This window comes from Lagenorhynchus albirostris, chromosome 15 (genome assembly GCF_949774975.1).
Source record: "Lagenorhynchus albirostris chromosome 15, mLagAlb1.1, whole genome shotgun sequence".
In the NCBI taxonomy this organism is placed as follows: Eukaryota; Metazoa; Chordata; class Mammalia; order Artiodactyla; family Delphinidae; genus Lagenorhynchus; species Lagenorhynchus albirostris.
Window position 1 is genome coordinate 48,241,442 of NC_083109.1, and position 26,128 is coordinate 48,267,569.

The 26,128-nt window shown below is 47.1% G+C and overlaps 1 protein-coding gene across 3 annotated transcripts in view; it reads right to left on the reverse strand.

The window, feature by feature from the left end:
• Window positions 1–26,128, reverse strand: part of KAT14 (lysine acetyltransferase 14) — a 65,713-nt gene that overhangs the window by 11,635 nt on the left and 27,950 nt on the right. For 2 of the 3 annotated variants that reach the window (XM_060124933.1, XM_060124932.1), the window contains exons 7-10: window positions 19,539–19,675; window positions 18,460–18,635; window positions 16,489–16,679; window positions 13,535–14,512 (exon numbers count right to left, since the gene is read on the reverse strand). In XM_060124933.1, the coding sequence (XP_059980916.1) occupies window positions 14,339–14,512; window positions 16,489–16,679; window positions 18,460–18,635; window positions 19,539–19,675 (678 nt within the window). In that variant the 3' untranslated portion in view covers window positions 13,535–14,338. Of the gene's footprint in view, window positions 1–13,534; window positions 14,513–16,488; window positions 16,680–18,459; window positions 18,636–19,538; window positions 19,676–26,128 lie in introns of those variants that run through there. The other variant, XM_060124934.1, reaches the window with a different exon arrangement.

Below are 26,128 nucleotides of genomic sequence, written 5' to 3' on the forward strand. Positions count from 1 at the left end.
GAGCCTGGTGGTGCTGGGTGGAAGCTGGCAGGTGGTGAGACAGCTGTTCAGGCTGCTGCTCTCCAAGGCCTCTTCTGGGCGCTGGAGGGTCCCTTGGCCCCCATCCCATCTCCTCAGAGTTCTATGGGGAGGAAACAGGGTCATGGACAGTGACATGACCAACTATGAACCAGTGCATTTGGCCCACCTGGCAGGCTGATGGCTGGGGGTGGCTTCCAGAGCAGAGTCAAGGCCTTTCCCACAAACCCCTTTGGGATGGGCCGGGATACTTGACACACAGCCTGGGCACACATGAGGGATCCACAGCACAGCCACCCAGGTGACCCCACAAAGAGGGACGGAGAAGGCCGCTCTCTTCTCTTTGGCCATCAGCCAGGACGTGTGCCTGCAGACTGTGTCCCTGGCCTTGCCCAGGGCCCTATGAGGGGACTCAGACTGTAAACTCCTTGAAGATAAGAGTCCTCTTGGGAATCCTGGTGCCTTGCACGGGGCTAGATACTTGGGAAATGATCGGTCCAAACCCTGGCACTGAAGACTCTCTTGTAAAATTCGCTCGGGGCTCTCCCTCCTCTGAAGGAAGGAAGACTCTGCACTCACCGTCTCCAGCTCAGAGGACCTCTGATTGGAAAGGCCGACTCATCCCAGTGTGGACCCCACACCTCAGGCCCTCAGCCTGATGGCCCCAAGAAAGTCTACCTGGAGGCTCAGATTTATTTCCTGCCCCTCCACTTCAGAAAAAACCCAAGCGGAGATGAGGTGACAGTTGTCCTCAGCCCTCTCACATCATCTACTTGCCAACAAGCCGTCCACCCACCGATCCACTCAACCCCCCAACCACCTGCCGGGCCATCTGTCCAAAACCTCCTCCAACTTCTGTCACATGCCTGTCCTTCAAGGAGCCAAGGGTCTCTGAAGATGATTCTCTCCTTGAGGTTGACTGGATGTTGGGGATTTTCAGAGATGGCGAGATGATTCCGCAGTCAGGAAGCCTTCATGGACGCGGGCAGATGGGAGAGGGGCTGGATGCTGGGGCGCTGCTGTCTGCCCGCCCAGGTCCGGACCTGCCATCTGCTGGCTCTGTGAGCTCGGGCAATTTAAGTAACCTCTCTGTTCCTGACTCATCTGACCTGCAAAAGCCGGTGAGGTAAACCACCAAAATGGCCACAGACCTTCACCCCTCCTTGTATCATGCCCTGTGCAATGTGACTGCAGCTCCGACCACCCAGAGGTGGAGTGATTTTGCTACCTCTTGAATCTGGGCTGACCGTGTGATTTGCTTTGGCCAAGAGAATGTGGCAAAAGTGATGATGTGCCGATTCTGGGCTAGACCTGAGCAAGCCTTGGTACTCTCTGTCTCTCTCCCGCTCTCACCCCTTCCCCCAGCACGTAAACACGCCCAGGCTAGCCTGCTGGGGGATGAGACACCACGTGGATGAAAATCCCCGTCGCTCCAGCCAACAGCCAGCCAACTCCCAGAAGCCTAGTAGGGAGCCCAGCCGAAGCCAGGACTGCCCATGTGAGCCCAGCCTAAATCATTCACTCACAGAATCGCAGGCAAATAACTGGTGGTTGTTTCAGGCCGCTAAGGTTTGGGGTGGTTTCAGGCAGAAGTGCTGTGGCCACAGGTGAGTGACGCGATAGGATTATACGACTCTTATACCTCAGGGTCACAGTGGGAGTTAAACGAGATGCTCTATGGAAAGTGCTTAGCTCCCTGCCTGGCACGAGGCAACATCCCATGGATGTTAACTGTCATCCCTGCTGTGGGACACCGTCCTGTGTGAAGATCACAACTACAATCTCAGCCACATCAACTGGACTACAAGTTGTCTCCACTCGAGAATCCAACCAGCCACTCGGCCCCACCTACAGAAGCCTGGGCTCTGCCTGAAATTTCTAGCAAAACCTTCTTAAAGTTATATAATTAGCAGGTGCATGAACTAGCTGAGGCGGGACGTGCCAGGTCTGGCTGACACGTGGAAATGCTGGACTCCCCAGCCACCTCGATATGGGGCCCCTGCCACAAGACAGCAGACTGTTCCAGCAGTCTCTTCAGGTCCAAAGAGAAACGTGGGTGGGGGGGCACTGTTTTTTTTTTTTTTTAAAGCTTTCCAGAGGACATTCTGGCCCGCCTTGGAAATGCTGGGCTTGCGTGCGACTGGACACGAGGGTGAGCAGATGGCTGGCCTCTGGAGACCAGCCTCACTCCCACGGTGCGACAGCTTTGAACACGATGAATCGCAAAGGGTTTATGGTGCTACCTGACTCTGACTGAAATTCTAATTCCAGAAGTGAGTCACGGACTGGGCACCAATACCGTGGGTGATATGTACAAGGATGGTTTTTGCTGCCTCGTTTGTGGTGACAAAAAAACTGGAAACTGCCGGAATATCCAACAGTAGGGGGATGGTTGAAGAAACTGTGGTACTTATAAACCTCTGTTTCAAAGTAAATTAAACCTAGATTAAACCTAAATTTTTGACCTAGAAGGACTGTTATGATATATTGTTAAGAGAGAAAATCAAGTTGCACGATAATTAATGCACTGAGAATAATCCTATTTTAATAAAATGATAAAAATCCCATCTAAGTGTATAAATATTAGTACATGTTTGTGTGGGTAAGGAAAGCGTATGGAAGGATACACACCTGGAGGAGTGGAATAGGGGTGAGACTATTAGCTTTTCCTTTCTTTTTATTTTTTATTCGGAGATCATTTTAAACTTACAGAAAAGTTGCAAAAATTAAAATAGTACAAAGAATACCTATATATCCATTGCCCAGATTCACCTACTGTTAACATTTTACCCCTTTAGCTTTATGATTTGTGCATGTTCCCTGTCCCACCTTCAGTTAATTGCAATCTACACACACACACACACACACACACACACATACACACACAAATTCTTCCCTGATCCATCTGAGGGTAAGTTACATGCATCATGGACATTTACCCCTAAATACTGCAGCATGTATTTTCTAAGAAAAGAGATGTTCTATTACATCACCACAGCATAGCCTTTGGCTTAAGAAATTTAACACTGATACAAAGTATGTCCTCTGATCATAAGAGAATTAAACTAGAAATCAGTAGCAGGAAGATATATGAAAACATTCCCCCAAGATATGGAAACTAAATGACTCACTTCTAAATAACCCACGGGTCAAAGAAGAAATCACAAGAGAAATGAGAAAACATTTTGAATTTAACAATGTTAATACAATCTTTGATCTAATCCACTGATGACACTGTTTATTAATTCTTCATATCCTTTGACATGTGACTGGATACTACCACTAACTGGCGTGAGTGGAATTTACCTCCCCTCCCTGCTGAAACTGGGCTGGGACATGGGACTTGCTTGGGCCAAATGAAAGGGGCAGAGTGAGAACGTGCCAGTTCCCGACCGACGCTGGTGTTCTTCCTCTATCCTGTGTCACTGCCACCATTATGTGAACAGCATCACTCCAGCACCTGCTGCACTGCTTCCCTGGGACCCAGGGGGTACACCTGTGGGGCAGACCTGAGCTGTATGCACAGATTGAATGGGAGGGGCCGAGCCAAGCCCTGCCAACCTGCAGACGCACGGGAAAGAAATGCTGATTGCTGTGGACCACCGAGAATTTCCCATCTGTTACGCAGCGATGACTGATCGTAGAGTAGCCGACACATACAAAACACTTCCTTCACATGAGGGATCGTTGCAAGGCCTTTACTAATGTCAACTCACTGCACGGGCAACGGTCCTTTTTCACAAACGAGGACACTGAGTTTAAGCTGCCAGCCCAAACTCACATGGTTAACAAGCTAATGGTTGCGTGACCATGGGATGCGCTTCCTCTGGATGTCCGCTGGGGGAGACCACAGTTGGTGGTCCCCTGAGTCAGTCTGAGCCAGGGCTTCTCCTACTTGCAGCCGAAAGTATCCTGCCAAGCCCACGTGCACAGCCTGCCTCACTCCCCCGGCCTCGTCCTCTCCAGCCCCGGGGATGTCTGACGAGCTTGGGGAGAAAGATGCACTTTCCCCAAACACTAGTTTACAGTCGGGAGCCTCCAAGATGCCCCAAGGGTCACAAAAGACAACGAGTCTGGTTTTCTGTCCACAGACGTGCAGGCAGGAAAAGAACAAACACCAACATGTGCAAAAGAAAAAGCGGTGCGACAATAAAATGGAATTAAACCCCAAGTCAGGAGAGGAAGTGGGCCCTGCTCTGGCTTCATCCAGGGAAGGTCAGTTACCAGAAGCTCAGGTAGGCCTTCGGGCTTGGAGAAGGGATGCATTTCGAAAAGTGAGATGAGGAGCCTCCCCTTGGGAGGCCCGGGGTGGCGGCGGGAGATGACGGGCAGATCCCCCCCGGACTAGTCCTCCCAGCCTGTGCGTCTCAACCTTGGCCATCAGAATCGCCTGGGCTGGGAAGCCACACCCCAGCCCAACGACATCAAATTCTCGGAGGACGGGACCCAGGTGTGGGCGATTTTGTGGCCGAGGCTGAGAAACACTAAGCAACAGCCTCATTTTAACTAGGGTCTCCCCCTCCCCTGAGGGTAACCACCATTGTTCCATGGCCCCCAGCTACCAGGCAGCCTGCCGAGTACTCCTCATGTTCTCACGGATCCTCCTCACAACACATCACAGGTTTTTAGCAAACAGGGAACTGAGAGGCACAGCCGGCAAGCAGCAGGTGCGGGACTTAGGCCTGCCTGAATGGACCAGAAGCCAAGCTTCTTACAGCCATGCCACACACCTCAGTGATTCAAATGACCTGAGAACTAGGAGAGGGCAGAAATTTCCAAGAGGCCCAAAAGGGGATCCAGGCTGGGTGGGCAGAAAGAGGGGTCTGCCGTCGGACTGGGAAGGGGGGCCCAAGAGGGAAGCGGGGCTCCTGGGATGGCCAGTCTGGGGAGATCAGGCCTTCGTCGACTAATGAGAGCAGATAAACGAGGGAACCAGGCCAAGGGCCCCAGAGGTAGAGAAGAGATGTCCAATTCTTCCCTGCAGCCTGCTCTCCCAGGACTGGGGGAAACAAGGACACGGGGTTGGCTGAGGACCAGGACCTACCTGCCTCTGAGTTGTTTTGTTTCTGTCTTGGTCCTTCCCTTCTCTTACCCACTCCTCCACCTCCCTCCTTAATACCACACGAAGGGGAATTTTGAGGGACCCTCTCCACAAATTCCCCAGATGGGACCAGCCAGTTAGACTGGGTTGAGAATCACCACTTCAACTGCGGGAAGAACTCATATGAATAAATGATGAGAAACACCAAGATCTCTCTACTCCCTGGAGATTAATAGACAAAGGATGCAAACAATTTATAAAAGAAGGAATGCTACTGGGAAACAAACAATGGAAAATGTTCAACCACACTAATAATTTTTTAAATGGCAAATTACTGCCTATGTAAAAATTAGCAACAAGTACTTCAAGTGATAATAATTAATCCTGGTAGTTTTGAGGTGAGACTGGTACCTTAACACATTAATGACAGTGTTGGCAATGACAAAGTGACAATGAAAATGTTCACATCTTTTGACTTAAGAGTACCATTTCTGGGATCTAACCAGAAGAAAAAAATCCAATCCCTGGCAAAAAACCTTAAGCACAAATGTGTTCACTGCAATGTTATATATAAAAGCAGGAATCTTAATGAGGAACACTAAAAGAATAAGAAAATAGAACCATTAAAGAATGGTCATGAAAACCATTTAGCAACTTGAAAAAAATGACTGTGATATAACATGAAACGACACAAGTAAGTAATCCCTAATTTATTTTCTGTCTCTATTAACCTGCCTTTCCTGGACATTTCATATAAAAGGAATCATACAACATGTGTTCTTTTGTCTGGCTTCTTTGAAATGTTTCAATTCGTGATGTTTCACCCCCTGCTGCAGCATTTATCAGTGCTCGCTCCTTTTTATTGCTGGGTAGTACTCCACTGTACGCATCTATCACACTTGTTTATCCATTCATCAGCTGATGGTCACTTGGGCTGTTTCCACCTGGAGGCTATTGTGAATAATGCTGCAATTAATATTCATGTACAAGTCTTTGTGTGGATATATGTTTTCATTTCTCCTGAGAGGAACTGCTGAGTCATATGGTAATTCTACATTTAACATTTTGAAAAGCTGCCAGGCTGTTTTCCAACACGACTGTACCACTTTACATTCTCACCAGCAATGTATGGGGGTCCCGATTTCTGCATAGCCTTAGCCACCTGATTATTTATGTCTTCTTGATTCTAGCCAGCTCTGTGAATATCATTTGAATTTCTCTAATGGCTAATGATGCTGAGCATCTTTTCATATGCTTACTGGCTATTTGTATACCTTCTTCAGAGAACTGTCTAGTCAAATCATTTGCCCATTTTAATTGCAGTGCCTTTTTTTTAACATTTTATTTTTTAGAACAGTTTTAGGTTCACAGAAAAATTGAGCAGAAAGTACAGAGATTTCGCAAATATCCCTGCCCCCCATACACAGCCTCCCCCATTATCCACATCCCCCACCAAGGTGGTACCTTTGTTACAGGAGAACCTACACAGACACGTCACTGTCATCCAAACTCCATAGTTTACATTACATTTCATCCTTGGTGTTGTGCATACTATGGGTTTGGACAAATGAATAATGACATATATCCATTGTTATACCATTATGCTATCACACAGAGTATTTTCACCACCCTAAAAATCCTGTGTTCTGCCTGTTAAAAATCCCACCCTCCCTCCCTAACCCCCAGAATCTGATCTTCCCCTGTCTGCAGTTTTATCTTTTCCAGAATGTCATATAATTGGAATCAGACAGCAAGTGGCCTTTCCAGACTGGCTTATTTCACTTAGTAATATGTATTTAAGGTTCCTCCATGTTTTTTCACGCTTGATAACTTGTTTCTTTTTAGTGCTGAAAAATATTCTGTTTTCTGGACATACCAGTTTATTCATTCACCTGCTGAAAGACATCTTGGTTGCTTCCAAGTTTTGGCAATTATGAAAAAAGGTTCATGTGCAGGTCTGTGTATAAACATACATTTTAACATCATTTGAGTAAATATGAGAAGATTGTTGGATCATGTGATGAGTATGTACGCCTATTTTTGTAAGATACTGCCAAACTGCCTTCCAAAGCAGCTGTATCATTTTGCCTTCTCACCAGCAATGAATGAGAGAGTTCCTGTTGCTTCACATCCTCGCCAGCATTTGGTGTTGTCAGAGTGGTGGATTTGAGCCATTCTAATAGATGTGTAGTAGCAGCTCATTGTTTTCATTTTTATTTCCCTGATAACATGATGTGGAGCATTTTTTCACATGCTTGTTTGCTCTCCGTGTATCTTCTCTGGTGAAGTGTCTGTTTAGGGGTTTTGCCTGTTTAAAAATCAGGTTGTTCATTTTCTTATTATTGAGTTTTAAGTCTTCTCTGTATATTTTGGATAACAGTCCTTTATCAGATGTGTGCTTTGCAAAGATTTTCTCTCAGTTCGTGGCTTGTCTTCTTAATTTCTTGACAGTATCCTTTCACACAGCAGAAGTTTTAATTTTAATGAAGTCCAGCTTAGAAAATCTTTCTTTCATGAATTGTGCCTTTGTAGAACCAACCAGGACCCTAAGGGGTCTTCCCTGGGACAGACTCCTCCCCCCACATCCTCTGCTTCAGCTCCTCTCTGAAGTACCCAAATAATAGTACCTGATGCACATTTCCTGAGTTGTTCTACAGATGCCAAAACCCCCACTAGATAGAAGAGGTTAACTACTTGATGACCATGAGTACACAGCCCCCCAGACTTACTACAGCCTAAACACTGATCATGTGAACCCCTGTGACACCACCCTGTGACACCACCCTGTGACCTCACCATCAGCCAATCAGAGATGATCACTTACCCTGGGACTCCCTTCCCTCACCTTACCTCTCAAAATGCTTTGCTGAAAACCATCGAGGAGTTCTTGTGCTTTGAGCATTAGCTATCCCGATTCCTTGTACAGCATGCCCTGCAATAAATGCTGCTCTTTCTTTCGCCACAACCTGGTGTCAGTTGTTTGGCTTTACTGCACGCCGGCGAGTGGACCCAAGTTTTGGCTTGGTAACATTTCATGTTGTATCTAAAAACTCATCACCATACCCTAGGTCATTTAGATTTTTTCCTATGTTAGCAGTTTTATATGATCCATTTTGAGTTAATTCTTGTGAAGGATGTAAGATCTGTGTCTAGATTTTTTTTTTTTTCTGCACATGGATACCTAGCTGTTCCATTACTGTTCGTTGAAAAGATTATGTTTTCTCCACTGCATAGCCTTTGTTTCGTTGTCAAAGATCAGCTGGCTGTACTTATGGAAGTCTATTTCCGGGCCCCCTGTTCTGTTCCATGTATCTAGCTATCTGTTCTTCCACCAATACGAGTGTCTTGATTACTGTAGCTTTAGAGTATGTCTCAAAGTTGAGTAGTGTCAGTCCTCCAATTTCATTCTTTTCCCTCAATATTGTGTTGGCTTTTCTGGGTCTTTTGGTTATAAACTTTAAAATCAGTTTGTCAATATCCACACAATAACTTGCTGGGATTTTGACTGAAATTGCTTTGAATCTATAGATCAAGCTGGCAAGAAATGACATCTTGACAATGTTGAGTCTTCCTGTGCATAAATATGGAACATTGCCTCATTTACTTAGTTCCTTGATTTCTTTCATCAGAGTTCTGTAGTTTCCCTCATATAGATCTTGTACATATTTTGTTAGATTTATACCTGCTAATGTAAATGGTATTGTTTTTAATTTCAAATTCCACTAATTCATTGCTGGCATATAGGAAAGTGACTGACTTTTGTATAAATAACCCCATATCCTGTAATCTTGCTATTCACCTGTTGTGTCCACTTTGGGGTCTTTTTTTTTTTTTTTTTTTGCGGTACGCGGGCCTCTCACTGTTGTGGCCTCTCCCGTTGCAGAGCACAGGCTCCGGATGCGCAGGCTCAGGGGCCATGGCTCACGGGCCCAGCCACTCCGCGCCATGTGGGATCTTCCCAGACCAGGGCACGAACCTGTGTCCCCTGCATCGGCAGGCAGACTCTCAACCACTGTGCCACCAGGGAAGTCCTGGGGTCAACTTTTTTCAATTCTTTCAGATTCTCTACATAGACAACCATGTCATCTGCATACAAACAGTTTTATATCATCCTTCCCTATCTGTATACCTTTTATTTCATTTTCTTGCATTAGCCAGAACTTCCATTAGCTAGTATGATGTTAAAAGGAGTGGTGAGAGAGGACACCCTTGTCTTGTTCCAGCTTAGCTGGAGAGCTTCTAGTTTCTAAGTATTCTAGTTTCTCACCATTAAGTATGATGTTTAGATGTAGGTTTTTTGCATAAGTCCTTTATCAAGTTGAGGAAGTTCCCCTGTATTCCTACTTTGCCGAGAATTTTTATCATGAATGGGTATTGGATCCTGTCATGTATCATGTGATATGATCATGTGATTTTTATTCTTTAGCCTGTTGGTATGATTGCATTATTTGGAAACGGGTATTTGTTAAACTATGGTACATGCCTATAACAAAATATAATTCTATCATATATGATTTTTTAGAACATATGACAATGTGGAATGTTATCTGTGATCACCTAAAAAAAAAAAAACCCAGAAGTCGTGTATCTTATACAACAAGATATACAATATGATCACAGTTCATTTTAAAAACTAGTATATGAAAAAAAATGACACATGCAAGGGCATATGTATGTGCATAAGACAAAAGGCCTTGTAGGATTTATACCAAAATATCTAAAGCAATGGGCTATGCTGAGTTAGAGAAGCCTCTCTGGTAGCTGGTAACAAGCCAACGTGAAGTAAAGCAAAAAGGGTCATTTGACATGTAACGTCTAGAAAAGGCAAATCTATAGGGACAGAAAACAGACTGGTGGTCGTCCGGGCTGGGACAGGAGTGGGGACTGACTGCAAATGAGCACCAGGGGCCTCTCTGGCCCCATGTTCTACAACTGGATTGAGTGATAACTCCATAAATCTACTAAAAACCACTGAATTGTACACTTAAAATTGGTGAATTTTATACTATGCAAATTACACCTCCATAAAACTTTAAAAAGAAGGCGGGATGATTTACTATAAAATGGGATGGATGTAAGGGGAAGCCTTCCCCAATCCTGAGGGGGAGCCTCAGTCAGCCTCAGGGAGAGGCCTCACCAGAAATCTATCTGAAACTGTCTCAACCCTTCCTGTTCTCTAGACTGGCCCACAAACAAAATAAAAAACAAAAAACCGTGGCCACCTAGAGCTCCTGCATGCACTCTGGCTACGAGGAACGCCCTCACTGCCTTCCTAGCATGGATGAGGTGTCCACCAGCTACAGCCCACCCAGTTGCCCCAAAGGGGAACAATTCCAAGCTGGGCAGCTGCCCTCTGGGTGTCACAACTTCACAGGCTTTTCCATAATGACCCTTGTGGTTGACTATACTTTGGTGCTTGCCACCCCCCTCCCCTTGGGAACCACATATCCAGTATTTGTCCTTGTGAAGCGCTCCCTCCGGCGTGGTCTAGGAGTTCGGCCACGTCACTGGCTCCGGCTGATGGGTCAGCAGTAAGCACGATGCAAGCAGAGACTTGAGAAGCACTTGCAGTGGGGTCTGTCTTCCTGGAAAGTTGGAAGAATGTTCCTTCTTGGAACCCAGCTACCTCGCCATGAGGTGGTGTAAGCAGTCCCACGGGGAGGCAGGAAGAGAACTGAAGCCCCCCAGCCAGCACCCCAGCTGAGCTCCCAGATGACAGGGGCTGCCCCAGTGCCCCAGCCGGCACCACATGGAGAGAACCAGCCAGAAAACCCTCAGAATCCCAAGAGAAAAGAAACTGCTATGGTGTTAAGTGGCTACAGTTTGTGGTGGTTCCTTATGTAGCACTAGGTAACACAGACATCCTTTGGCCTCTTGGTCACCAGAGAAGTCCTGGTGAGTGTTGAGAAGCGCCACCTGTAACACTGAGTGCCCGGCCCACCTGCCCAGGACACCCTGCTGTGCCCCTGGGGAGGCAGGAGCTCTTGCCAGCATCTAACTGAAGGGTGACAGACAGGCCCTCACTTAAGCTCAGGCCACTGCGGAACCCACTCTAAAAGCCGCTTCCTCAAGGAGATATGAACCTAGAAGGCCACGACGCATTGTCTGGATACTAAGACCAGGGGTGCAAAGTCTGAGTAGCAGGGTACTGACATATCTTCAGTGAACCTCTCCATTAAGACACGTACTTGCGAAGTGAACCCTGCCTGCCTTAACTAAAAGTTAACCTTGCCAGAAACGGGACTTATGTCCATGGTATTCCTGCCCGAGTGCCTACAGAACCTGAACAGGAGCAAAGAGCAGACACCCCCAAATCCTGGGACACTGTGCAAACCAACTAGCCAGGACGCTTCAGAAATGTCCACATTCACAAAGACTTGGGGACGGTTCCTGATCACAGGAGACAAAAGGAGCCTGACAGCTGAATGTGACCTGCAATCTTGATCTTCTTTTGCTATAAAGGGCAGTATTAGGACAATCAGTGAAATGTGAATTAGGTCTGTACATTAACAGCAAGAGATCAAGGTTAACTTCCCTGATTTTGTCACTGTACAGCAGTTAGGTAAGAACATTCCTAGCTTTTATTAAGGGTAAAGGGGGCACAGTATCTGCAACTCACTTTTAAATGGTTCAGAAAAAAGTGTGCATGTGCACACACACGTATGTGTACAGGGGGCACAAACGTGTGAAATGTTAATATTTAGGGAACTGGGATGAAGGGTACCTGGGAACTCTGTACTCTTTTGTAACTTCTCTGTCAAGACTGAAATTATGTCAAAATTAAAATAAAACATTTCTAAGATACTGTTTGGTGAGTCATTCCTTTTGAACCTTTGTTCCAACCACCCAGCTGGCTCCAGAAAGGTCTTCCCTCCAGTCTGAACAGGGCTAGTTACTGCTTTTTGGCTCACACACGCCTCTGAACATCTGATGAAGTTTCAGGCCCCTCCCCCAAAAAAACATTCAAACTCACACACACCTGCCTTTGCACACGACCACGAACCCTGACCTGGGAGCCCAGCAAGGAAAACAGGGAAGGTCAGAGTGGGAAGCGAATCAGCTCTGAATCCAGGCCACCTGTCAGGGTCCAGGGGCTTTAGGCCCTGGGGAGAGTTCCTCCCCAACGTCACACACCCCGCAGGCAGGGAGGGGCCGGCGCCAGGACTGGGGTCCTGTCCTCTGCTTTCTGTCTGTGCGCCCTGGCACGGACTTACTCATCCTCTCAAGCCCACTTTCTCTTCCCTAAAATTGAGGCAACGGCACGACCACCTCATGGAGTCGCTGGGAGAATTCAGAGCTCAGGAACGGGGCTGACGTTTTTCCTACTCCTAGCACCTTGTACCTTGTCTACTCAGCGATGCCCACCCCCAAGCCCACCGGGCTGGGTGCTGGGTGCTGCTCAGGGCAGCCAGTGGCACAGCCAGGAGGCCCCGCCTCAGGCTTATGCCCCAGAGGCCCCAGTTGCCAGCAATTCTTGTTTTTCCTGATACCCTCTGAGATCAGGCCTTTGCTTTCCATCCCACTTGGAGCACACTGCCTTTTGCTAGACATAACTTTGATTTAATGTAGCCTTTAGCCACATTCACTTTAACTAGAATACTAGACATTTTGGCCAAACGTGAACATACGAGCAGTATATCTGCTTTTCAGCCGCCACTCACCCTCACCTGGAAGTTCTCTCTCAAAATGACACGAACTATAGGGTGTCACTCAGAGTGCAGGTCGGTCTATCTTGAAGCCCTGGAGTTTCACTGCGGAGGAAAGTATGAGAGGGCAGGTCCACGGACACACACACACCCGGGGGCACATACGGGCTGGGGCTCAAACCGCCCGTCTCCCACGAGTGTCAGCTCTTCCTCGAGCTCTGGGGTGAAAAAATCCATCACTTTAGCCATAAAACAGACACACTAAGATAGTAGAATATAACATACCTGTAATCTTAAGAACCTAAACCTTAAAGGCCAAGCAGGCGGCAGGTGACAGCCGATCCCTCCCAGCCTGTTGGGGGTCCCCACAGGGTCAGGTTGGGAAATGCTGATTTTGACCCTGTGGAAGGGGAGAGGGTGAGGAGGAGCCCAGAAGACTCCTTTTTGGAGGCTGACCATCGCTGCTTTGATCCTGGCACCTGAGTGACTCGGCGTGTCCAGCCCGAGGCCTCATGCGGGAGAGGGGAAAGTGAGCCCCGATCCCAGCCAGGTTAACAAAGATAAGCGACAGGACAGCTGCAGACTCTCCCTGCAGGGGCGACACACATTCCCCTGGAACGAGGGCATTCAAGCTCCCTCTAAGCACAGCCTCCAGAACAGAGATGCTGTGGTCCACGGAATACCAATGCAAACTTTGAAATGTGCAGTTTTCTAGAGAGTGTTCAGCCTTTTTTGGATTCTCAAAGGGATTCATGTCCCCATAAGATAAGAACTACTGCTCTTAATTAAAAAGAGTTTGAAAGCAAACTGATGAGATTGAAGCTCTGGCCATGGGCTGTCACAAGGAAAGATTTTTATTTGAGAACATCGGATACTTCTGGAAATGTTCCTGCTAAATCCAAAAACACCTGACAGTCCAGCTCCAACACTCACAAACCCACCAACAGCCTCGTTCCGCAGACAAGACGGGACCGTCCATGGCCGGCTCCCCTCCCACCGCCGCTCGTCTCCATCCGGGGGCACAACTGAAATGCCAGGCCACTCAGCTACTCCAGCCACAGGAGGGGAGAACAGGATCCCGCCTCCCAGGCCAGGGCCCCGGTGGGGGATGCTCACGGGGGCACAGCTGAGGCGACGTCACACACAAACACCATGACCAAAGTCAGCGAGTGCTCGAGGGGTCCCCCTGGCTTCAGTGACAGCACAGCCAGGCTGGGACGGGCTGGCGTCCCCGTGTGATCATCTCACCACCCCAGGACAGCACAGTGCCTCTGAAGGAAGCACCGCAGGAACCCTTAACCGCGATCACATTTCTCACACTTTAAACGGGACAGAATCTCTCCCCCCAAGAACATCAGTTTGGACCTTCCTGGCTCAATAGGCTGTCGGGCAAAGGACAGCGCACCTGCCAGTCTTAGTTGACCGTGGAGTCCAAGGTGTGGGCAAAGGCCTGTCCAGAAAGGGCTGGACAGCGACTCAGCCGAAGGGGCACCCACTACTGACGCCACTGCCCACGCCGCTCTCAGCTCAGCTGAGATCAGAACCCGCGGTGAAGCGAGCACCTGCTGCTGGGGGTCTACTGACGGCCCTTCTCTGCGAGCATGTGTGCCCTCTGTGAAGAGGTGCACTCACATCAGCGTCGCAGCCGCAGGAAGAACGCGTGTTTACACTCCGCGCTCTCCAAGGGGTAATATTTATTGTAAAAATCTAAAACATATTCTTCAGTCTTGAATCCAAACTTCTGGTAGAGCAGCATAGCAGGGTTGCTCGCTGAGACGTGAAGGGTTACGTCCTTGCCCATGCAGGTCTGCCGAAAGAGTGGAAAAACACAAGGTGAAAATGAAAAAGCCGGAGGGAAAATGAGTGGGTGAAGTAACTTTTAAGTGTAGGCAGTCAGTTACAGAAACCAGAGACACTGGGGCCTGAAGCTGAGACACTGCAGCACCAGCAACAGCAGGAAACCTGACCCGTCTCTGCCGCCACCAAAACACTGCGCCGAAACGTTCAAGGCCAAGGAAACAGACGGTAAGCTGGGTGTGTTCTTTTTCTCTTTGGAGCAAAGAGCCAACAGGGATATTTTCACTGTCAATTGTTTTATATTCAATTGCATTTAAATACATCAAGCATATCAATACCAACACCACAACAATCTTGAAGAAAGAGAGGACAAGAGGAGACATTCTGCTTTTAAAAACCAGATGTCATCCTACAAGGGAATCGTAAAAATTCCCTGCCTAGACCTTCTAGAAAATGTTAAATTATGTAGCCAGATATGAAATATTAAGACTTCTGTTTAATTATACAACTTGAATACCTTATACAAACATTCTGAATCCCAAAGACACTCTCTCATCACTCCCAAACTTCTCAGAACTGAGGTTTCTGCATTTAGCATGGGCCTAATCCTAGGGGAAAAGAATGATGCGTGCTCTGTCAAGTCTAGGCAAGTTCTTAGATTCTTTAATTAGCTACACAGAAGAAAGTACCCCGAAAGTCACATAAATTCAGAACTTGCTCTTTACTGAGGAGGCACTGAGATCCTGGACTTGATGAGTTCCTGAGATTTTACAATCCCAGTCAAAGGCAGACAGATACCTTCTCTTCCCTGCTTCCCTCACATTCTGCATCCAAAGGCATTTTTAGGACAAGAACGAACGACAAGCACACCAAGGACGATAGTCCTCTTTACGCTGCAAGTTGGCACAATCCCAGCAGCCCCGTCGCCGAGCACAGCTGACCGTCTGGGTGGTACTGTGTCTGGGCCGGGGTTTATGGGCTGGCTGGGGGCCAGGCACCCACATACAAAGACGGACACTCCTCCTCCCAGCCAGGGAGCCTCAGTAAGGACCAGATGTGCCACCAGAACATCACCCCTGCCCTATCCACTGGCCCTTGCTGGTGATGGAGGAGGCAGGAGCCCGTGGCCATCCTACCAGGAGAGGGTGGACAGGGGGAGGTCGGCCCTGCGCACAGGGTGGGTGAAGGCAGGGTGTGTTGGGGATAATGGAGACAGCCTCACACTAACTGCCAAGAGAGGAGAGGAGAATGCAATTCCTCGATAGAGGGTTCTCAAGGTTCTCACCAACATCTGGGAATTACTGAGCAAGTTTCATTAAAAACTGGAAAAAAAAAACCAACACTGAATCATCTCCATCTTCTATTTAAAAAGAATCTTTCCCATGTGACACACAATGCTCCATACCCAATGGTTTCTAAATAAGCTACCAGATAAATTCTGGGGAAAAAAAAATCCTTGCATGTTTTTCTGGTGTTAGTATATAAATATATGGTCTATTTTCCTCAAAGGTGATACAGATATATCAAAGGATGAATTACCTAGAAGGTTCACAGCAACAGTAAATTAAAAACAAGCAGCATTAACAGAATGCACATACCACTGACTGACAGGCTGGCTAAAATGTTTAAAAATACTTAAGAACTAAAAGTCACTTCTCACTTCCACTTCTCAGAGTCACCGCGGTGGTGATTCCAAGAGCAGCAGCAGTTACGATACGGACGGTACAAGTGCTTTAGGCTCCCACTTGTGGTACTTTCCTCATTTCATTTACTACACATGGTCACAAACTGATTTCTTTGAAACCTGGGTCTGAGGAGTGACCCTCTTTTAGGGGGTGAAGGCTTCTCTCTGGGTGTTAATAACCTCGTGAGCGACACAGACCGGCTCCTCTTCACTGGCGTCGCCTGGCGCTGGCCTCCTCCTCCTCCAAGCCTTTCAAGGAAACCCAGAGGCAGGTGGGCAGACAGTGAGCAGAGACAACATACCTGAATCAGATGATAAATCATGAAAGTCGCAATCCCTGCTCTTCTCCACTCAGGATGGACAAACAGAAATGAAATGTACGCTTCGTTGTACTTCACATCGGGGACCATGAAGCCAAAGGCAATGATGACTTTCTTATAGAGGACGACGACACTGAAGTCTGGGTACTGCAGGCACTCAGACAGGTCAACACCTACGGAGAGAGGCCAGCAGGGTCAGCCCGGGCTCGGGGGCTAGTGAGCAACAGGCCACTCAGTCTGTGCTTTCAGCTGCATCTGCATGCTAAAACACCCATACTGGAGACAGAGACATTACCATAGACACCACACATTCAGATCATAAAAATAAAAAAGTGAATTTTAGAAAATATCAAAATTAGCATCGCCTGGTCTACGTACATATGTTAAAAGAAGAGAAGCAGGACAGGGTGGGTAGGAGAGAGCACACAAGCTCAGAACTGGACACACCTAGTGTTGCACTCAGCCTCCGGGGCTGCGAGTGCCAGCTGGCGCATCCCTAAGCGCCCCGCCTCGGTATCTGCCTTGGGTAAGATGAGAGATACCCAGATCCCAGGGGGCTGAGGAAAGATCCCGAGACCGCCCGTACACAGACAATTGACAAGCTCTTTAGTACAAATGCCACATTTTACAATAAAGGAGTAAAATATAACATAACTCCATGTTTAACGTTTGGAAGGCGCCCAGTGTAGGGGCAGGAAGTAGCAGACACTCCCAGAATGCTCCTTTCAGCCCCATCCCAGCCCCCACCACGTGCACTGTGACATCCTGACAAAATCTCATCCAGCTCCTAGAAGACACGTATTATTTCCTTTACATTCCAAAGCAGTGCAGTAGAATAGATCCACAAAGAACGTGTTTATATTTAGCAATGAAACTGTGTTCCTTTGATCGATGGCTTCAGAGACAATATGTTAAGGCTGATAAAATCACGAATCACATTGGATTTATTCTTATTTTCAAAGTCTGTGGTTGGGGTATTTGGCTTTTTTTGTGTGTGTGTGGTACGCGGGCCTCTCACTGTTGTGGCCTCTCCCGTTGCAGAGTACAGGCTCCGGATGCGCAGGCTCAGCGGCCATGGCTCATGGGCCTAGCCGCTCCGCAGCATGTGGGATCTTCCCGGACCGGGGCACGAACCCATGTCCCCTGCATCGGCAGGCGGGCTCTCAACCACTATGCCACCAGGGAAGCCCAAGGGGTATTTGGCTTTTTAAAAAACAACTTTTGGGACTTCTCTGGTGGCGCAGTGGTTAAGAATCTGCCTGTCAATGCGGGGAACACGGGTTCGAGCCCTGGCCCGGGAAGATCCCACATGCCACTGAGACCATGTGCCACAACTACTGAGCCTGCACTCTACAGCCCGCGAGCCACAACTACTGAAGCCCATGCACCTAGAGCCTGTGCTCTGCAACAAGAGAAGCCAGTGCAATGAGAAGCCCGCAAACCACAAACCACAATGAAGAGCAGCCCGTACGCAGCAACGAAGACCCAACACAGCCAGAAATAAATTAACAAAAATAAATAAATAAAAACAATTTTTGGCTGTGCTAACACTCTCAAAAGGACCAGCTAAATAAACAAAGCACACAGAATTATTACGCAAAAATCACAAGCGTCCAAATATGCCCAAGCTACCAGCCTGTGTGGTACTGATGGACATTACCTGGGATCTAGACACATGTGGAAGCAAAAGAGGGTGAATCATTTATTCTGGAACCAGAGACAAACAGGGAAGAGGAACAAACAAAAACACTGTTTATTACTTTAACTGTTCGCTTCTTCTTGACCTTAGGAAAGAAAGAGATGTTTATATTTTAATATTTCTAAGTTAGTAGAGACAAACTGAATGAAATCATATAAGGTTTTGGGGGTCACACGACATACACTAATTTTAAAAACTGCTAAAATGAATGACACAGAAAATGGATCTGCCTAGTTCGGGAGGGGAGAACATACCAGGCCAGAAAAACTCCTGACACATGGAGTTTATCGTCGGGATGTGATTTGGCCGGACATAGCAGTAATCAAGAGGTGCGTCCGGCTCTGGCGTCCAGTGAGGGTCACTCCTGTGCAGGTGGGAACGAATCTGGGACAGCAGCTGCAGTTTGGGTGGCTTTGTTTCATAATCACGCCTCCAGAACCCAGAAAATAAACAAACTGAAGTCAAGAAAAATACCCATTATTCCCAGCCATTTGATTCACAAAACTCTTTGATCTGCTTGAAATTTTAAGTTAGTTTGCACTACTTTATATATGGCGGCTGACTTAACAGCTACATTTCTGGTATGAAATTTAAAATTCATTCTATCAATATTCGTCAGACCCAACCCCTCAGTACCTGCCAGGAACTCTACTAGTGCTGGTAAGCCTTGATGAACAGAATGGGGAAACAGAAACAGCAACCTAATTCAATGCTCTGAGTGCTGGGACACAGGACAGAGCCCAGGAGAGGAAGGCCCAACCCTGCCAGGACAGCTGGGGACCAGGAGCTGGAGGAGGCTCGCATGCTGCTTCCCCGCGTCTGCCCGGGAGGGCGGGGCTGTGCCAGGAGGACCGCATGACTGGGGGCTGCAGAGCAAGCGTGGTCAGCAGAGACAACTATCAATCATGCACAGCCCAGTGCTGGGGCCTCTCCGGCCAGCTCGGCATCCAGGGCGCTGCCTACACAAGGAGACTCATCAGCAGTCCACATAGAGGCCCGACTGAGACATCATCCCATTTTTTCATTTCACAGACTAAATATATATACAACTTTGAAATTTAAAACAAAACAATAAGTATGATAATCATAATGAAATCTAACAGAGTTAACTTATCCTTGCCTTTTATGTTTCTTTCAAAGGACCATCCTTTCTGCAAAAATGTACAGTTGAAACAAGCCAAGGATGAGACTGGACACAGAGCACAGACTCGGTCCTTGCTGATGCCAGCTCACAGGTCTTGGTCTTTATTCGCTCCAATGGGGGAACAGAGCTTGAAAACCACAAACATTACTCCCCGCGACACACTCGACATCACAGCTCTTCTCTGTATACCTGATGTAAGGCTTTAGGATCCGAGAAGTGTAAGGGCTGACAATGCTCTGGTCCACAGCCATATCTTCCGACCCCACCAAACGGTACAAAAACTTCGTGGTCTGGTGCCGAAATCCTTTCCTGGATGGCAAGGCAGTCTATGAGAAAGACATGTTAGTTATATAAAAATAAAATTACTCAAAGGATTGGTTTAATTTCCACAGATAAGTAGTACTTACAACATTTTTATGTGTCAGAAAGTAAGTCTTTCCACAGGATTTAACTGGGAAGCTCAAGGTTTAATACAAACTTCATAGGTACCTTCACCTAAAAATGGATATGAAAAACTAATCCCGGTTTAATAGTTTAAAAGCAAAATAATTTAAGAATTTTTAAAGTTTTGTAAAGATTTTAAAAGAGATTTAGACAGGTGAAATGCAGAATTGATCCCCGGATTTACAGCCTCTCCAGGTTTCATGTTGTCTATAAAGGCACAGTCAATCCACTCATCAAATGTTCAGCAGTCCAAGCATCAGGGGGGAGGGGTAACACACACAGGCTTCCTGTCTCATGAGTGGTCTCTGTTATCACAGGGCGTGGGGCTCAATCACTGCTGCATCTGTATGTGGATCTATTACAATATGTCTCTACCAAGTAAATCTGACAAAAGTAGGACTGATGCAGATTATCATCCCTAAAACACAGCATGAGCGGAGAGGCCCGACCAGAGGGTCAAGGGGGACGCAGTCCTGCTCCTCCAGAGGATGTCCCCACAGAAGGGATGCATATGTCTGCTCTCCAGACACTGCTGCTCCAGGGCCCTCGGTCATGTCGTAACAGAACATGAAAATTAGGGTTTTATAGCAAAGAGCTCAGATGGAAAGATTAAAAGGCACATTTATAAAGTGGTTTGCCAAGGGTTGGATGAAGTTTAGAAACCTGAGTTGTTTTTGTAGAAACAGCTTGCTCTTAGCATAGAAAATAACTTTGTTGGAAGAAGAGCAAGAATTCTTTCCTTAATAATTTGCTCTGATTACTTTCCCAAACCGGACACCAAAACTTTCAAAGGCCAACTCTGAAATTCTTCCAGGACTTTGCATTTCAAAGTGAAATTCAAAGTTGTGGTATACAGTTTCCAAATATGGCCCAATGCTTCCTCCTGTGCCTGAAGGTACAAGTGTCTCCCCATATGGAAAGGCGGAGCCAATGTCCCCTCCCCTGGAATCTGGCGAGCCTGGGACAGGCTGGACCAGTCAGAACATGGCATAAAGTAACATTCTGGGACTTCTGAGCCCAGGCCATAAGGGAGCCGGCGGCTTCCACTTCCTCCCTCCTCGAGCCCAGCTGCCACGGTGCCCAGGCGCAACCACTGAAGGGCTGGCGGCCACACGGAGACAGGCTCTGGAGGACCCAGCTCCCAGCTGAGTGGAGCCACAGGGTGCCCCTTCCTTCAGCAAATGAAGGAGAAGAACACCCAGCTGAGCCAGTCAACCCACAGACTCAGAAGAAGAATTAAATAGTTACTGTTTTTTGTGTGTGTGTGGTACACGGGCCTCTCACTGTTGTGGCCTCTCCCGTTGCGGAGCACAGGCTCCGGACGCGCAGGCTCAGCGGCCATGGCTCACGGGCCCAGCCGCTTCGCGGCATGTGGGATCTTCCCGGACCGGGGCACGAACCCGTGTCCCCTGCATCGGCAGGCGGACTCCCAACCACTGCGCCACCAGGGAAGCCCAATAGTTACTGTTTTAAGCCACTAAGTTTGGGGCTGGTTTGTAATGCAGCAGAGATTACAGCAGCCCCTGAGCCCATGAAACAGCATCAGGTTAAATGGGAAGGTGAGGTCTATGAAAGACCTGGATGCACACAGTCCCCACCTCTTTCCTCTCCCTTGCTTCCACACCAGTTTAAACATCCTCAGCTTCTGCCTGGAACACTATTCTAGAATCTGCTCCTGGTGAAGGTGCTGTGAAAACTGTTGAAATGACAACAAAGGACTTAGAATATTGCAACTTAGTTGACAAAGCAGCAGCTGCAGGGTTTAAGACGACTGACTCCAATTTTGAAAGAAGTTCTAACTGTGGATAAAATGCTATCCAACAGCACTTCATGCTACAGAGAAATTGTTCATGAAAGGAAGGGTCAATCAATAAGGCAGACTTCACTGTTGACTGATTTTAAGAAACTGCCACAGTCACTATGATCAGTCCACAGCCATCAACATCAAGGCAAGACTCTCCACCAGCAAAAAGATTACAATTCACTGAAGGCTCACATGATTGTTAGTATTTTTTAGGAATAAAGTATCTTTTTTAAAAAAGAATAAATTTATTTCTTTCATTTATTTTTATTTTTGGCTGCATTGGGTCTTCGTTGCGGCATGAAGGCTTTTCTCTATTTGTGGCAAGCAGGGGTTACTCTTTGTTGCGGTGCGCAGGCTTCTCACTGCGGTGGCTTCTCTTCTTGCAGAGCACGGGCTCTAGGCACACGGGCTTCAGTTGTTGTGGCGCACAGGCTTAGCCCTGCACCACGGCTTGAACCCGTGTCCCCTGCATTGGCAGGCAGATTTCTTGACCACTGCACCTCCAGGGGAGCCCCAGGAATACAGGATCTTTTAATTAAGGGATATATATTGGATTTTTAGAGATAATACTATTACACACTTGTTAGACTAAACATAACTTTTACATGCATTGGGAAACCAAAATATTCACGTGACTCTCTCTGTTGCAATATTTGCTTTAATGAAGTGGTCTGGAACTGAACCCGAAACATCTCTGAGGTCTGCCTGTAAGCACTCAACAAACAATGTTAAGGATAGGTCTCTTCAAAAAACCAAATAAAGAGATAAAGAAGTAATGGCGTGAACATTCATATTAGGAGTCCAGAAGGGGAGGAAAAAAATAAAGGAGGAATGTATTTAAAGAGCATGATGAGGAATTTCCCAAAATAAAGAAGCATGAGTTCCCCTTCGGGTTCCAGTCCTGCATGTAAGGAGCTCGGAAGTCCTCACTCCACCATAACAAGGAAAAGGCTGCACAAGCTGAAAATCAACTCTTCTCCGACCCATCAGAGAAGTAAGGTCACAGGGCAAACGGCTGCCTCACAGACTGGAGACAGACAAGTGGATACAGAGGTTCACAACCTACTGGAGTAAGAAGCCTCGGGAAGCAGTGCCGGGAGGGGAAAACCTTACCTGCAATCGATGAACTGCTGGAGGCTCAGCGGGGACAAGTCTGAGAGAACAGAGACCAGGGAGGCCCCGCACTTGCGTGAGTTTTACCTCTAGGAGGCTCTACCAGGTGCTCACTGTGAAGATCAAAGAAAAATCCCCTCCTGCTGCCATTGGCAGTAGCTCATTTTGAACTGTCAGGGTATCTGTGCTCCTTAACAAGGCTGCCCTCAGGCGAAACTATTCTGCCAGAGCCTAACCTACCTGAGGGAAGGGAATAGCCAGCCCCTGCCCCCTCTAGCCACCCTGTCCCACCTAACGGGGGAGGAAAACTGAGAAGCCCTTGTGGAGTCTCAGCCCAGGGGCACACGCTCACTTAGAGACTGAGGACCAATCCGAGGACTGTAGAACACCTCCCCACCACATCACTAATGGCCTATTCCCACAGTGCCTTGTACCCAGGACACCATCCTTGGCTGTCAATTACAAGGCAAGCTAAAAGGCAAAAACACAGTTTGAAGAGACAGAAGCATCAGAACCAGACTCAGATATGGCAGAGATGTTGGAATTACTGAACTGGGAATAACTATGATTAGCACGTTAAGGGCTCTAATGAACAAAGTAGAGGTCATGAAAGAACAGATGGGTAATCTAAGCAGAGATGGAATTTCTAAGAAAGAATAAAAAAGAAATGTTAAGATTAAAACCACTGTAGCAGAAATGAAGAACGGCTTTGATGGGCTCACTGGGAGACCGGACGTGGCTGAGGAAAGACTTCCTGAGCTTGAGGACATGTCAACAGAAAAGCTGCCAAAACTGAAAAGCAAAGGGAAGAAAGACAGAACGGAACAGAATATCCAAAAACTGTGGTACAACTACAAAAGGTGTAATATATGCATAATGGGAATAGCAGGAGGAAAAAGGAACAGAAGAAACACCTGAAGCAATAACAACTGAGAATTTCCCCAAGTTAATGAGACACCAAACCAAAACCACAGTCCCAAGGAGCTCATAGAATAAGGAGGATAAACGCCAAGAAGCATGTCGGACACGTGTAACTGAAAAAGAAGAGGTGCCAAGCAAGATAAATGAGAGCAAAAAACACTGGAAATGCATGAACACAAGTCAAGATCAAAAACAAAGGGAAAAATCGGAAAGCTACCAGGACATGGGACAATAAAAAAGGAGGTCACCTACAAAGAAACAAGAGTAAGCCTGACATTGTGGCTCCAGAAACGACACTACAGCAAGACGATGATGGAGTAATAATGCTAAAACGTTAAAAGAAAAAATGACAATTTTACATCCAACTATGTTAGCATTTAAATGCAAGAATGAAGTGAAGATCTTCTGAGGCATACTGGTTTAAAAATTAACCTCAGGGCTTCCCTGGTGGCGCAGTGGTTGAGAGTCCGCCTGCCGATGCAGGGGACACGGGTTCGTGCCCCGGTCCGGGAAGATCCCACATGCCGCGGAGCGGCTAGGCCCGTGAGCCATGGCTGCTGAGCCTGCGTGTCCGGAGCCTGTGCTCCACAACGGAAGAGGCCACAACAGTGAGAGGCCCGCGTACAGCAAAAAAAAAAAAAAAAAAAAAAATTAACCTCAAAAAGACCGTATTTTAAAGAACTATCAGAGGAAGTACTCTAGCAAGAAGTTAACCCAGAAGAAGCAATGGGAAGTGAGACTGAGTGAATACTTTAGTGAGATTTACTGGTACCTAAACAAGCAACACAAAAGAAAAAAGGCAAAGGAGAGCACGCAAAGGTATTTTTTTGTTTGCAGGGTGAAGAGCACATGATAATATTAAAAAATTAATAGAGAAAAATCAATACATGTCTTAAGTTAGGACCTATAAAAAGAATAAAAACAGAACATACAATTTTCTTTATAGAAAAGATTCAACATCAAATAGACTATTTTCTTTGACTAGACATAATATAATTTGACTAGAAATTTAATTTGACTAGATAATTTGACTAGAAATTAAATATAATTTGACTAGAAATTAAATCAATTACTAAAAGATACTGTAAAAATTCTCATGTATCTAAGAAAACTATGAGCTATTTACCACTAAATAACTCTTGGGTTAAAGAGGAAATGCTGAGAAAAATTACGAAACACAAAGTACTGACTGGATAAAAAAATCACATCATTTCAAAGGTCATGAGTCATGGCTAAAATATCATAGAGACAGTTATAGCTATGAATATATTGATCAGAAGACAAGAAAGAGAATGGATTGAACAAATGCATTTACGGCTGCTCCCCTATGTAACTGCATTAAAGTGATACTAAAATTCCAGGTTAAGATGGGGGATTAAACACAAACATCCAATTTTATTTCCTCCCAAAACCCAACTACAAGAAACAGACTTAAAAAAAAAAAAAAAAGACGAGCAGGCAAGAACAAAAAGATCAGGAGAAGAAACCAAAGTAACTGGGAAGCAGATGGACACAAAGTAGCAGATTTAAAGCCAAAATCCCAAGCTGGCTTTCAGTGAAGTGAGAACCGGCCCAACCTGTACTGCAGAATCCTCCTAAATTACGTAGGTGGCAGCACCAGGTTCCTCTGGAACTGGGAAAAACTAAGGAACAGGTAAAAGCTGTGGGTGGAGCAGGAAGGCCCCAAACCTCCAACCCCTCTCCCACCCGCAGGGTGGCTGCCCTCCCACAGGAGTCTGGGGCCCAGATCTACAGAAGGCCTAACCAGGCTCCGGACGGGCAGCTCACGTGGCACTGAAGGGTGAGGCCTGCACCAGCTGAAGGCTGAGACTCCCCTCTCCCGGTGGCCACGAGGGTCCCGAGACTGAGCAGTCTTCTACAGGGACTCTGACTGGCCTAAGGGCCTAAAGGAAGTAATACTGGGGGTCCTCGGCAGAGGACTGACTGGCCTAGAATTCCCGGTTCAACCTAGCTTTCCCGAAGACTCTGAAAGCACTGCTCCACTGCCGGCTTCCTTCCAGTATTGCTGTTAAGCTGGCGCTCAGCTTTACCCAGCGCTAGCTGGGGATTCTGGTTCTAAATTCAAGGCCTTTCAGACACACAAGGTCTCAACGTTTACTTCCCGGGCAGCTTTCCTCTGGAAGCCACTAGGATGTGCTTCACTAAAGAAGGAAGTAAACCTATGAAAAGGTAAAGATGGGGAGCAGGAAACAGGGGGTTCAATCCAGCAGAGGGGAAGATGGGGCTCCGGCGAGGGGAGATGCCAGGACCACGATGGCGGCCAGTACAGAGCAACAAGTGTGACTCAAGGGGCAGACATCCTGAGGCTACCGTCACTAAGCCTCTGCCCCACGGGACCGTCTTGTAAACCTGAGGAGGCTTGTCCGTGCTAAGCTTGGTTCACAACGCATGTGAGGCTCCCCTGCTCCCTCCATGGGCTCCCTGGGTCAGCGGAGGACACTTACCCCACAGATAACCGCCCTGACCTCTGACAAGC